This window comes from Narcine bancroftii, chromosome 6, assembly GCF_036971445.1.
Source record: "Narcine bancroftii isolate sNarBan1 chromosome 6, sNarBan1.hap1, whole genome shotgun sequence".
Taxonomy (NCBI): domain Eukaryota; kingdom Metazoa; phylum Chordata; class Chondrichthyes; order Torpediniformes; family Narcinidae; genus Narcine; species Narcine bancroftii.
Window position 1 is genome coordinate 6,926,858 of NC_091474.1, and position 13,354 is coordinate 6,940,211.

The 13,354-nt window shown below is 40.8% G+C and overlaps 1 protein-coding gene across 11 annotated transcripts in view; it reads right to left on the bottom strand.

Moving 5' to 3' along the window:
- Positions 1–13,354, bottom strand: part of prex1 (phosphatidylinositol-3,4,5-trisphosphate-dependent Rac exchange factor 1) — a 240,372-nt gene that overhangs the window by 160,985 nt on the left and 66,033 nt on the right. For all 11 annotated transcript variants that reach the window (XM_069883777.1, XM_069883774.1, XM_069883780.1 and 8 more), the window contains one exon: positions 689–760. In XM_069883777.1, the coding sequence (XP_069739878.1) occupies positions 689–760 (72 nt within the window). The remainder of the gene's footprint in view (positions 1–688; positions 761–13,354) is intronic.

Below are 13,354 nucleotides of genomic sequence, written 5' to 3' on the forward strand. Positions count from 1 at the left end.
GAGGGGGCTGTGGTGGTAGGAGCTGATCAACTCAGAAAGAGTTCTGTTAATGATTTGATAAAAGACTGTATGCCAATGAGAGGTCACTCGGGAATTGTAACATTGGAAGGAGAGTTTGGAGAAGGCATTGGCTTTTCAATGTCCTGATGAAAAAAGATGAGAGTCTGGGGGTATTGGTCTGAAAAGGAATTCTTTGCATGTCCTCCATTACCTGTATTGGTAATGGAGGAATTATCCACATCACTGATTACTCATTTCAAAATGAGTGCAATTTCAACTTTGCTTTTCTGCCTCTGCCAGGCCATCTATTGTACCCTCACTTATCAAGATATCAGACCCTGGCTGACTACCTGAGGGGAGCACGTCCAGTTTGAGGGTTAGTTTGGGCAGTGATTAATGTCAGAATGACGCACCTTGCATTAATGCATCATACAAAACTACTGAGCTCCAGGTGAAGGCAGATTAGGGAATAAACACCTCCGTTCTTTAAAGATCAAGGACACTTCAATACACATTTTTAAAACTTGAAAATGTTTTTCTGCAAAGGAAAGATGGTTGAAAAAGTTTGCCAAATATCATGTTTAAAATGTAGTGCACAGCACTGTTAAACATCTTGAACTATTCCAGCAGGTGTCCAACAAGGCAATAAAAACTGACCATAAAAATTTAATTTGCATTTAAGTTGTACCTTGAAATCTTCATCAGTGATCTGTTTTTCTGATTTTCCTCCATCATTCTGATGATTTCGATGTAGAAATGACTGCACAAGAAAAAAAATTATATTTGTGCATGCTATATTTACGTGGAAATTGAAATGAGCAGACAAATTCAAGCACCAAAGAGTTTAAACCCATCTTCCATTTCACACATTTTATCATCTCATTGCTATCAGCAAAAGCAAAAACAGGAAAGTGCACAAAAAATGAAGCAGAGATATTTTCAGTGAGAACTTCCATGCTTAATCCTACTCAGAGGTGAAGGTGGCATCAGTTAAGAGCTATCAAAGGAAATTCTGGTTAGAGAGTTGAACGGTGATTTCAATTAATGCATTTCAAAACCAGAAATACATGAAGCGCTTTTATAGAGTAAAAAAAGGGACTGTAAAAAGGTGAGATTCTCAGTCCTCAAGCCGCTGATTGGGACTGACTCCAAGACACTGATTCCAATCCTTCCAGGGGGTAGTCCTAGCGATGGAGTGTAACGCTCCTCCTCACTTCCTAAATGTACAGTCGTTGCAAGGAGCTGGCTCTGGGTGGACTGATGACATCGTCATCCCACGACCTAGTTGAGTCGAGACCTGCACAGACGCTGTCACATTTCCACCTTGAAGGCGAGGGTGCCCAGGAACAAGTGGAGGAAGATGCTGTCGGACGGGGGCCAATTGCATTGGGTAGGCTAGACTTTTTTTGGAAAAACAGATTGGGTTGGGCAGAAGAATGGTCAATGGCCGATTTTGTTACCCATAACCCCACATACAGCTGCATTTCCCAAGGTGGTTCCAGATGCATGGAGGATTATGGGTAATGAAGACGGCCATTGGTCGCCACATATTTATGCCATCATGTTGATGGGCAGCGCCACGGCAACAGTCGGCTCACAGATATCGGCTGCGGAGGACGCTCTGCATAAAAGTGACGCTGGAGCAGCCTTTTAAGGCCACTCTACAAAAAGAGGGGAGTGCAGATTTTTCTCCGTCAATGGAACTGGCCTCAAAGTGGAGGCCCTGCATAAAAACACCCATGGATACAGGAATGAAGATAATAGAGACACACAACAAATTATAAAACTTTCATTGTAGAAATTCTCATTAAAGAGAAGCACAGGTGAGTATGCCAGTCACAGGGAAATTGGGCAAGAAAGCACGAGTTTGTCATGTTTTTGAGGAAGAAATCATTTGTTGAATACAGTTTCCATTTTAATGATGGAAATGAAATGGAGTTAGAAGTTTAACTTGTAAACAAACTTGAAATAAATTGCACAATTATTAAATTCCAATACTAATATTGACCTTCTGGAAATGTGTTCATCCCCAAAAATCGCACATCACTTTCAATTCATGCAGCAGAGGTTTAACATTTAAAACTTTATTTAGTAGGACACATATTTAACATTGCAAAGTTATGTCACAAAATGACATTACCTGCTTCACGGAGCATGGAGAAATATTTCCAGAATCAGAATTTATTGAAATAAACAGTTCATGAAATTTGTTGTTTGGCAGTAGAATTGCAGGTGCAAATATTGCTATAAATTACATTTCAAAAATAAATAAATCAGTCCAAAGCAAGGTAGAGTCTGTGGTTCAATGTCCACTCAGAAATCAGATAGCAGAGGGGGACGAAGGTGTTTTTGTGCCGCTGGATATTCGTCTTCAGTCTCCCATACCTCCTTCCTGATGGTAGCAGTGTGCAGAAGGCATGGGTTGGGTGGTGAGGGTCCTTGCATATCAATGCTGCTTTCTAGAGACACCTCCTCTTGTAGTCATCCTCGATAAAATGAAGGCAAATGCCATGGTGCTGTCCGTGTTCACAACTCTTTGCAGTTTTTTTCCTGACCTGTGCATTGGCATCATTCCAGTGATGGAATCATTCAGAATGCTCCCCATTGAACACCTGAAGAAATTCGCGTCTTTTGTGACGTACTAAATCTTTTACCCCCTCCATAAATCTTCGTCCGCGAAGCCAAGCCAAAGAAGAAAAGAAATCTCCTCAAAATTTAGTCACTGGTAAGTCTCATTATGATTGATGTCGGGAAAATAGCAGGAAAAAAAAATCAACATCGTTATTGCCCTTGTGGTCGTTCACACTGAGCGCCTTTTTAGACTGCAAGTAGTGGTTGGACGTACACTAGAGTGGATAATAGACAACTAATTTTTCTGATACAATTTGCACAGCAGGCTTTCTCCAAAAACTTGTAGAGGTCCTGCAGGATAAATCGTAGTGCAGGAATTGACTGAAAATTCCTGCACATTCCTTTTTAGACTGCCTGCATCGAGGCAAAATTCCTTAATTGTGCTGTTGCATGCCTGCAGTCTAAAAACCACAATCAGAAATGTTGACACCCAGGAGTATGAAGTCCTTCACTCTTTCCACTGCTGACCCTTTGGTGAGGACCGGTTCTCCAGATTTGCTAACATTGAGTGCAAGGTTGTTGTTGTGACTCAACCAGCTGATCCATCTCCCTCCTGTTCGCTTCCTCATTGCCGTCTGTGATTCTGCTGTTGATCTTGGTGTTATTGGCAAATTTGTAGATAACATTTGAATTGTGTCTGGCCACAGAGTTATGGGGAAAGAGCAAGTAGAGCAGTGGGATAACCACACATCCACTAGTCCTTGAGGTGCACCAGTGTTGAGAGTCAGTGAGAGGAATAATTGTTTCTGATTCTGGTCCAAATTTATGACCTCAGATGATAAGAGCTCCTTGCTCAGCTGCACCACAGACCACATTCAACATTGTTATCAGGTGAAAATTTTTAATCCACAGAGCAGGACCAACCACCTTGCATGGACTTCCTTCGACTTTTGGAAACCCCTCCACAGGGAGTCACTATTTGATGATGTCCAAGCCACTATGCACCATGGACCATAGATGCAGATTGTGAACAGCCATGATCTTGATCAACATAGACGAGAAATTATAAATTTTCCAAGAGTACAAATGTTTACAGAATTTGTGCTTTGGATCAAGACGATATCCTGTCGAGCAGGATACACCTATATCTCAAAGTGAAAAGAAGGAGGGGCAATACCTTTGAAGTATTCACAATGATCCTACTTTGATCCATCAGCATTCTAGGACTCCAGACATCAGATGGAGGGGACGCTGTCACAAAATAATGTTTGCATAAAGGGGAAGAAATGTCTTCCTGTTTCATATGCAAGGCTGTGAATCTTACAAACACCTACTTTGAATATTTCCTTTCCTGTCTACATAATAGAGCCTTCCTGCCCAAAAATAAACTTCAAATGATTTACTGGAAACCATTTTAAAAATTTTCCATAACTGCCACCGATAGTAGGATTACTATCGATTTGTTTTATGTCTACAATGTACTTAAATCTATAATATAAGGGTTTATGCTTTCCTTTCCTATTTTAAAATAGTGCTGACATTCCGGATGCATAGGAGTAAAAGGTTTTTTTTTTAAAAAAAGAGATTAACGTTGAAGTACAAGGTCTCACGGGAGCCTGGAGATCAAACACTCTGGCAAAATTCTTGATTTGGGTCATCGAAAATAATCCCAATAACTTCATGGAATATAATCCAACAACACTAAAATGTTGGGATTATATTTGAAGACCCAAAAAAGATTCACATTTCCTCACATCAAAATAATTACTTTCAGTTTGCAACATTTAGAAAACAAGTTATGTTGAAAAATATTTCCTCAAATCTTTTTGAACGGCATTTTTTTTTAAAAACTCCAATTACAAAACTGGCAAATCTTGTGAATATTTTGAGAAGCATGCTTTTGCTTAAAGCTGCAATTTAAATTTCAAATATACACCCTAAATAACCTGGATTTAAAAACAGCTCCATAATTACCAAATATAAAAACATGACCTTTAATTTAATCTCAAGATCACACCTTCCAGACTGAGGCTTCACTGTGGTTTCAACCACACCCATCTAATTTGAAGATAGCAAATTCAAACAGCCCTTCCCTCCACTTGTAATTACTGAGATAGCATTTACCTGGTTTCTAGTTGTGTTTCTCTTAAAGCTGACTTGAAACTTCAATTCAATCATAACTTTTTTTAAAAGCAACCCTTTCATTGCAAATTCAGGAAAATTGCTCAAATATCATGCCACATGGAAAAAAAGTCACATTATTTTAACAATTTTATACTTGTAGGAATTAAACAATTAATTTAATTCAAATAACAAACCATTCATCACATTACACAGGGAGAAAATAACTCAAGCAAACACAGGTCAGTCAAGTGGTTCACCAGGCTGAAAGTTGCAATTGACTGGAGGAATATACTTTTTTACTACTACCAGGAGCCCTTTTTGAGTTGAACTGAGATTAACTTAAATAGAATCTTTGTTTCAAGCTACATTTTATTTCAGATAATGATCCTGTTTGGATTCTAAACAGAACAAAACATCCATTGGGTGCTGTGTGACCTGCTGAGTTTCTCCAACCCCATCATCTGCAAACTTTCTTGTTTAATAAAACTTCCCACCTGGTACAGACAGGAAGTGGGCTTGCTTGATTCACTGCAGCAAGCTTATTCACTTCATTTACCATACTTGCATTATGCCACACCACATCCATTTTGCATTCCCAAGCATTCTATCAGTTGAACACTGCTCAATATCCAGTGGCAGGAGGTCCTATATCGTGAGAATTCCCATAAGGCACTTGGAGCAGAATGCACCAAGCCCGCACTTTGAAACAATGGTCTAGAGCATTTTTTAAAGGCCATTCACACTGGAAGTTTTGGGTAGACTAGCATTCTTCTCCCCCCCGCCCCCCCCCCCCACCCTCCACAGATTTGATTATTTTCCAGCAGGTTAATATTTGTCTCATTATGCATCCAGGCTACAGCCAATGAAGCACAATGTCCTATGTCATGCATCTCCCACCATCTCAGCTCACCATTCCAGGGGGATCATCAATGCAGTTAATAATTTGGTAGAGCAGAGACAAAAAATGGACACCACCACCAGGTGAATGAAGGAGTAAAAGATGACTAGTTGTGAGATGTCCTCTGCACAGCAGAATTCAACCAGATTGTTCAGTCTACACTGGATAATTTTATTGCTTACGTCCCAAACATTCATAGTCAGATCCGACAACATGATGTTGGTGTTCATCTTTATCCACTGCCTCCTTCTGACTGGTTGTCACCTAGAGGTCCATAATGTTGCAGTATATGGTTAAACGTGAAAATGCTATCCCCAGAAAACAAGGATCTTAAAGGAGGCAAAAAGATTACAGAGGCTGCTTCCCGGATATATTTGTGGGAAGTGATCCAGGCAAACAAAAAGAGCTTCTGCATCCTTGATTATGTTCAGGAAGCAAGACAGGTTTTGAAAGAACTGAAAATATAACGACAGTATCCATCATACTTCACAGTTGACCACAATTGTTCCTAAGCAGCAATAATGTACAAAGTTAGCTGCAAGCTATAAAGGCGGGGAAAAGACCTCAACTCTGAACAAATGAAAATAAAACAAAGACCAACAAGGAAGGAAAGAAACAAGTCCAGGTGTGGCCTGCGGAAGGCAAGCTCTGCCACAAAGTGGAAATTCCAGAAGAAGCTAGAGGCAGAGACAGATACACGCCAGCTATGGCAGGGAGTGCAGGCCATTACTGCCTACACAATGAGGGGCGAACACCACAGATGGCTGTGATGCTTCATTACCTGATGAGCTGAAGACCTATGCTCACTTTAAAGAGGAGAACTCAACAGTGCCAACGAGAATCCCTGCAAAGGCAGAGGACCCTGTGATATCTGGGTCTGAGGCCGACGTCAGAATATCATTCAAGAGGGTGAACTCTCAAGGTGTCAGACCCTGACATCACACCTGGCAGGGCACTGAAAAATCAACCAGCTGGCGTGTTCACTGACATTTTCCATCTCTCATTGCTGCAGTCAGAGGTTCCCACCTGCTTAAAAAGGGCATTAATCATCCCGGTGCCTCAGACGACCAGGTGAGTTGCCTCAATGACCATCACCCAGTAGCACTCACATCTACTGTGTTGAAATGCTTTGAGATGGGTCATAGCCAGAATTTACATGTACCCAAGCAAGGATTCAATCTATTGCAAATCACCTATTGTCACAATCTGTCTACAGCAGATGTAATATCACTGGCTCTCCACACAGCTCAGGATCCTTTTGAAAACAGGAACTCGTACGTCGGCTTCTCTTCGAAGACGATAGAGCCTTCAACACCATTATTCCCTCAGTGCTGTTCAGCAAGCTTCAAACCCATGGCCTCTGCAACTTGGATCCTACTCACTATGACTGTGTGGCCAGGCACAATTAGAAAAATGCTATCTAAAAATTTGCTGGTGACACCACAGTTGTCGGTAAAATCACTAACAGCAAGGAGGAAGCGTACGGGCTGGGGGGGGGGGGAGAGAAAAATCAGATCGTTGAATGGTGTTGCACTAACAACTCTGCACTCAGTGTTAGCAAAACCAAGGAGATAATTGTGGACTTCCAGAGGAAGCCAGGACAACACAAATCAAGGACTCAGTAGTGAAGAGGGTCAAGACTTCAACATCTCAGAGGATCTATCCTGGAGCCGACATGTCGATGCAATTATGAAGGCAGCACACCAGCGGCTATACCTTGTGGGGCGTCTGAGGAGATTCGGTTTGTCACCGAAAACTCTCAAACTTCCACGAGTACCATGGAGAGAATTCTGGCTGGTTGCATCACTGTCTGGTATGGAGACACCAACACTCAGGACAAGAATAAACTCCAGAAGGTTGTGAACTCAGTCGGCAACATCAATAAGATGCAACTTTCCTCATTTCACCCTCCTTCTCCGAAGAACTGATTTGTAATGGGCAGCTCAAACACCACTACCTTATTTGTGGTTAGGCAGAAGCAAATTGGACTGAACTGTAGGAATTAAAGCTTCTGCCATCCATGCTGATTGGTCCAGCTATTTTGGCCTCATATCTCTGGTTTTTAGGTCATAGCTTTGGGATTTTTCCCAAAAGAACCATTTCTTTAATTAAAAAAATATAATTTGTTGCTTTCCTTCAGAACGGCACACATCTCCACCCCAACCGTCCATTGTCTGGTTGAGAATGACGCAAAGCAGCACCATCAGTTCTGTGCCAATCTTGACCATTTCCACAGAGGCACGCCTCCCATGAGCATGCACTCAGTTTCAGTAGCGTTATCAGGTCAGTGATAAATCCAATTACTTACTCATCAATAATTCATAACTGAAAATGCTTTAAGTGTCCTTTCAACCGCTTTTAAGTTGCAGAGCAGAGGCACTCCAACACCATAATGACCTTAAGTGGAAGTTAGCCATTCAAATGATGAAATAGTCACAGTCAAAGCAGCTTCAATTCAGATTTATTTCAAGGCTAAACACCAGTGAAATAAATTTAGCCAACACCTATTCCATTTGTATGTCAATTCTAATGTGAGAAAGTTCATTCTTGTGACTGAAGGTCACACATCAGCCAATTGTGTAGAGGAAGCTCATTTTAGTGATACAGAAAAACAGATGAGATGATCAGAACAAACTACAAAATCAACTCTCAGTGTGAGATGTAACATTAAATACACACAGGTCTTCAAAGGCAAAGCATTTCTACCACATCCTGTTTGCTCACATTTCTTCGTTACCTCCCAGATAAATATTTTGATATTTCACACTAATATCTAATATCCAATTGGCACATCTTGCTCAAGTTGCTATAACAAACCATGTTTAATTTTTTTTAAACTAGACTTCAGTATGGACATAGGCAGTTTAAAGCATGGTTCACAGGTGATCAAATCAAGGACCAGGTCGTTATAATATAATTGAAAAAACAAAAGCAATGTGCTGTAATCTTAAGATAAAGAATTTTTGGACAAACTCAGCAGGTCAGGAAATATCCAAGGATCTAAATGGACTCAAAACAATGACTGGCCATTTCTACCCATGGATGCTGTCTGGCCTGTGGAGTCGCTCCAGTAGTGTTTTGTTTTGTCTGCTCAGATGTAAAATAGTGTTGAAGTGGAGTAAAGAGATTTCCCAGCCTCTATGGCAGCAGTCCCTCAACACCAAAAAAAATTAGATTCAACATCCAACTCTCCAATAATTTGAATATCATCTTGTGCAAAAGTGAACTCATTCATTTCAATATGGAGTCTTTGTTAAGAGATTCAAAATTAAAAAGATGCCTGATTATAAATAGAAATTTTGACATGCTAAGAACCATGAATGCTTCACTCCCACAACTTCAGAGGAGATCAACTCTTCCTGCAAGGGTGTCACATTTTCCAATCCCACACAATTCCAACAAAGATCATTACAACTGCAAATGAAAGTATTGTAGCAGCGGCTACACTACTAACTGAAGGATCGCACAACCAGACGGGTTGAGTTCAGTGAGCAAAAACTGATTTATTGCAGGCTGCCTGGCTGGTCTTGTACTCCCAGCCCGGAACTGGCTGAGAACCGCGCTGGGGGCCCCGACGTCACCGGGGCGTCACGTGGGTCCCCGAGCACGGGCTTCTGAGTTCGGTGCCGAGGTCGGGAGGAAACCCCCGACAGCGCAATTTTGGCGTGCATGACAAGCGGGGCCGGTTCGCCTGCCTAATGGCGTACCGCCACACTGTTAATTTATTATTCTGAAAATGTAAAAATTTTCACCGTTCAGGGACTTGCTTTAGATTGCTCATTTTCATCTCAGCTGTAGCATCGATCCATCAAGTTTAGGTGTTGAACACAAAATTCAACTTGCCAGTCATTCTCAAGGAACCTCAACACGAAATTTACCCACAGAGGCAAACATCATAAGCCAATGCTATTTATTTATTGAAAAGGAACAGGTGCCCTGGTATCCTCCCACCCACCAAAACTTATGAGGGAGGTGTTGGTTGATTTGGGTGTAAATGGGCAGCACACATGTGCCAGATGGGCTTGTTACAGTGCCGTACCTCTAATTTAAATTATATATTTGCGATCATGCAAAATGAAACAAGTTTTCATCTATGCTCCACCTAAAAATTTTCAGTAGAATTTAACATATTACTATGATATGTGATTGTTTTTCTTAAAATAACAGATGTTATTGTATCTTACCAAGGACAACAAAGTGCTTAGCCCCACTTCAGCACAACGGCTTGATGTGTAATGATTTCCTTCGAATTATAATCCAAGTCCTGACATATTGCTTTCAAACCTCTACAATAGACAATAGACAATAGGAGCTGGAGTAGGCCATTTGGCCGTCGGGCCAGCACCGCCATTTTAGATCATGGCTAATCATTACCATCAGTACCCCTTTCCAGCCTTATCCCCATAACCCTTAACTCCGTTACCCACAAGAGTCTTATCTAACTCTCTTTTGAACATAGTCAGCGAATCCGCCTCTACCACCCTCTGTGGCAGAGCATTCCACAGATTCACACTTCTCTGGGTAAAAAAATGCTTTCTCATCTCCGTCCGAAAGGGCCTACCCTGTATTCTTAAACTATGCCCTCTAGTCCTCGTCTCCCCCATCATTGGGAACAAGTAATCAGACTTCACCTTGTCTATCCCCCTGATGATTTTGTATACCTCAATCATGTCCCCCCTCATCCTTCTAAACTCCAATGGATACAAGTCCAGTTTTTCTAGCCTTGCTGCATATGACAACCCTGCCATCCCTGGAACTAACCTTGTAAATCTGCGCTGCACACCCTCTATAGCTAGTATGTCCTTCCTCAAGTTTGAAGACCAGAACTGGACGCAATACTCCAGGTGGGGTCTCACCAGGGCCCTGTATAACTGCAGAAGGGCGTCTCTGTTCCTGTACTCCAATCCCCTCTTTATGAAAGCCAACATTCCATTTGCCTTCTTCACAGCTTTCTGAACCTGCATGCTAGCCAGTTGAAGACTTCAAAAATAGACTAACAAAGTAACCAAAGCAGTTATGCATTCGCTGTACTGATATAAAAGGTGTCGGCCCAGACTTACAACCGTAATTGGGACAGTCAGGTTGGACGTAACTCAGATTGGTTGGACTTTGGAGACTACCTGGAGCGGGACCTCGGGCTGCCGACGGAAGCGGGGATCACTGTATACAGTACTTTCAATATAAAATATGGACGTAGTTTTAATAAATTCAGTCGCACGTGCTTAGGTCGGAAGTGGAGGACTACCTGTATTTTACATACAAAGCTCACAAGTAATTACTTGATGGTCCATCTGACAAATGAATGTCAAATTATAAAATATTGTTGCATTGTTCACCTTCAACTGGAGCATTTAATTGCTTAAGAAAATTTTTTATCCATTTGGAACACGTTCATGACAATAAATTCTGAGGCTTGTTTACATTGCACCAACAAATTCGACAGGAAATGCTTCAGAAACAAATCTGACCATATGGCAAAGATAAAGTACAGCTGTGAACAATATGCATTTTATGCTGTCTGAATAAGAAATAAATTCCAAAAGTCACTTCAAAGACAATTCGACAATATAAATTTGGTCCACAGAATCAGATAAAGGGAGTGACACAACTCAGACACTTTGAAATGAGGTTCTATTGTCAGCTCAGCATTTGACACTTTTTTATTTTTAGATGCAGACAACTCTTGAACAATGGTCATTGTTCAGCAATTAAAAGGAAAATTACATTCTTATTACACTACTTCCTTACAATTACTCGGTCTTAATTTAGTATCTACAATTCATTATGTAAGCAGATGCCTATCTTGGGTAGAATTGCATTGTGCACAACCCACATCAAAAGGACATCAAAATGCCTTACTAACTATTAAATTATACATTTTATGTGCAATTGCTGACAATACCTTCATTACTGGGGTGAAGTTATCAACTATGACTCAACTGAACTAAAGACTAACCAGAACATGCTACTTTGAAACATGATCAATACCTTTCCACTGCTGCAGTGTATCAGATTTTTTGCATTTCCTTGACAAATCCACTTATCTGATCACATTCAATGAGTCCACATATTTTGAAAGCCATTTCGTTTTTTTAATGCATAAGATTTAAATTGACAACAGATTGCATGCATCTTAAATTGCTGACATTAAAAATTGAGATTGCAATTTGGGATTTAGCCAAGCATGAGGCAGTACAACCCACTCCCAACATTGAAGATTATGAAACACGAAAGCAACAATTTCATGATCATAAAATAGGAAAGACAACTTCATTTGAGATGGGGCATTTACAGTGTAAAAGCCATCCTCAAACTTTTTTCAGCTATGGCCTCCCCTCGGACTCTGCTCCAAGTTTACGGCCCCAGTTCCCTGTGAAGCAGTCAAGTTTTGTTTTCTTCCGTACTTCTCTCCTACCAACTACATATTTATGTTATGCGAAGTGAAAAGGAAACAATGCTTTTACATCAATGTGCTGTGACCCCCAGGTAGTTTGGGGGGGGTGGCGCATTGGACCCTCATTGAGAATGGCTGATTTAAAATCAGAAAACTTCTAAAAGGTGCTTCACTGGAGCAGAAGCAAACTAAATAGACACCAGAAACACATAGAAAGTATGAAAAAGGAAAATGTTTTTAGAGCATCTTAAAACACAGTGAAGTTGAGTTCCAAAGTCAGAGGAGCTGAAGGAATAACCACCAAAGAAATGATGAATCAATTTCAAGATGTGGAAAGCTTGTGTGAAAGCAAATAGCTCATAAGTTTACAGAGCATGAAGAAACGAAGGAACGGTTTGAATATATAAAATAAGGGAATTACTTTCCCTGAACCGAGCAGGTCAACACGCACAGGATATTGAGCCCAATGAAAATTGGTGCAAGTTAGGGTGTGGGCAAGTAAATTCATAAAGAACATGACAGAGATGGCAGTTTCATATGATCTGAAGCAGGGATGAGATCAGAAAAAGTTATGGTCATGGAAATAGATGTCTGATAATGGAGCAGATGTGAGATGTAAAATTCAGCTCTGGGTGCACTATAAATGCAGGAATACTCTTGCCACCTCAAACTTCCAACCAGGTCAGGCTTGGAAATAATTCCCCATGTTCCTTAGTATTCCCAGAGTTAAACACCAGGAACACTACCATGCCTCCTGCAGGCAGACTGTAATTGGTAAAGAAGGCAACTCACCACAATCTTCCAAGGTTAATTTAAAGATGACCATTCAGTTGGGGTCTTTCCAGCAATCCTCTTTTCCCAGAACAAGAATGAATTAAAACAGGGATCACGTGACATCTTTTCATCAAGAAGAAAGTTTGCAAAATCTGGTCAAAATCTTTTAGTTAAAAATCAGCCACATTGAGAAGGCAGAGGTTGCAAAGTAATAAGTTTGGAAATAAACAGCTAATTTCAATTGCTGATAATTCACCATTCCAATGGAGTAAATAGCTGTGTTTTGGTTCCCCTCAAGGCCTCCAGGAACAAAAGAAGTGCTGACTGATGAAACGAATGCAAATGGCATGCATTGAATTTACAGCACCCTAATTGTTGTGTGCTTGCGTTAATGGTCTATACTTAGTTCATCCCACTCCACTTCATTTGTGGCCCCTTGTTTTGGTGTACCAACAGATAGAAACCACATTTCCACACCTTTCCAACCAAGCTTTTAATGCCTTAACAGAGAAATGCAAAAGTATGAATCACACCATTACTTGGCCTTCATGTGACAAGAATAAGGAATTACCAACCTGATCACCCTTTCCATA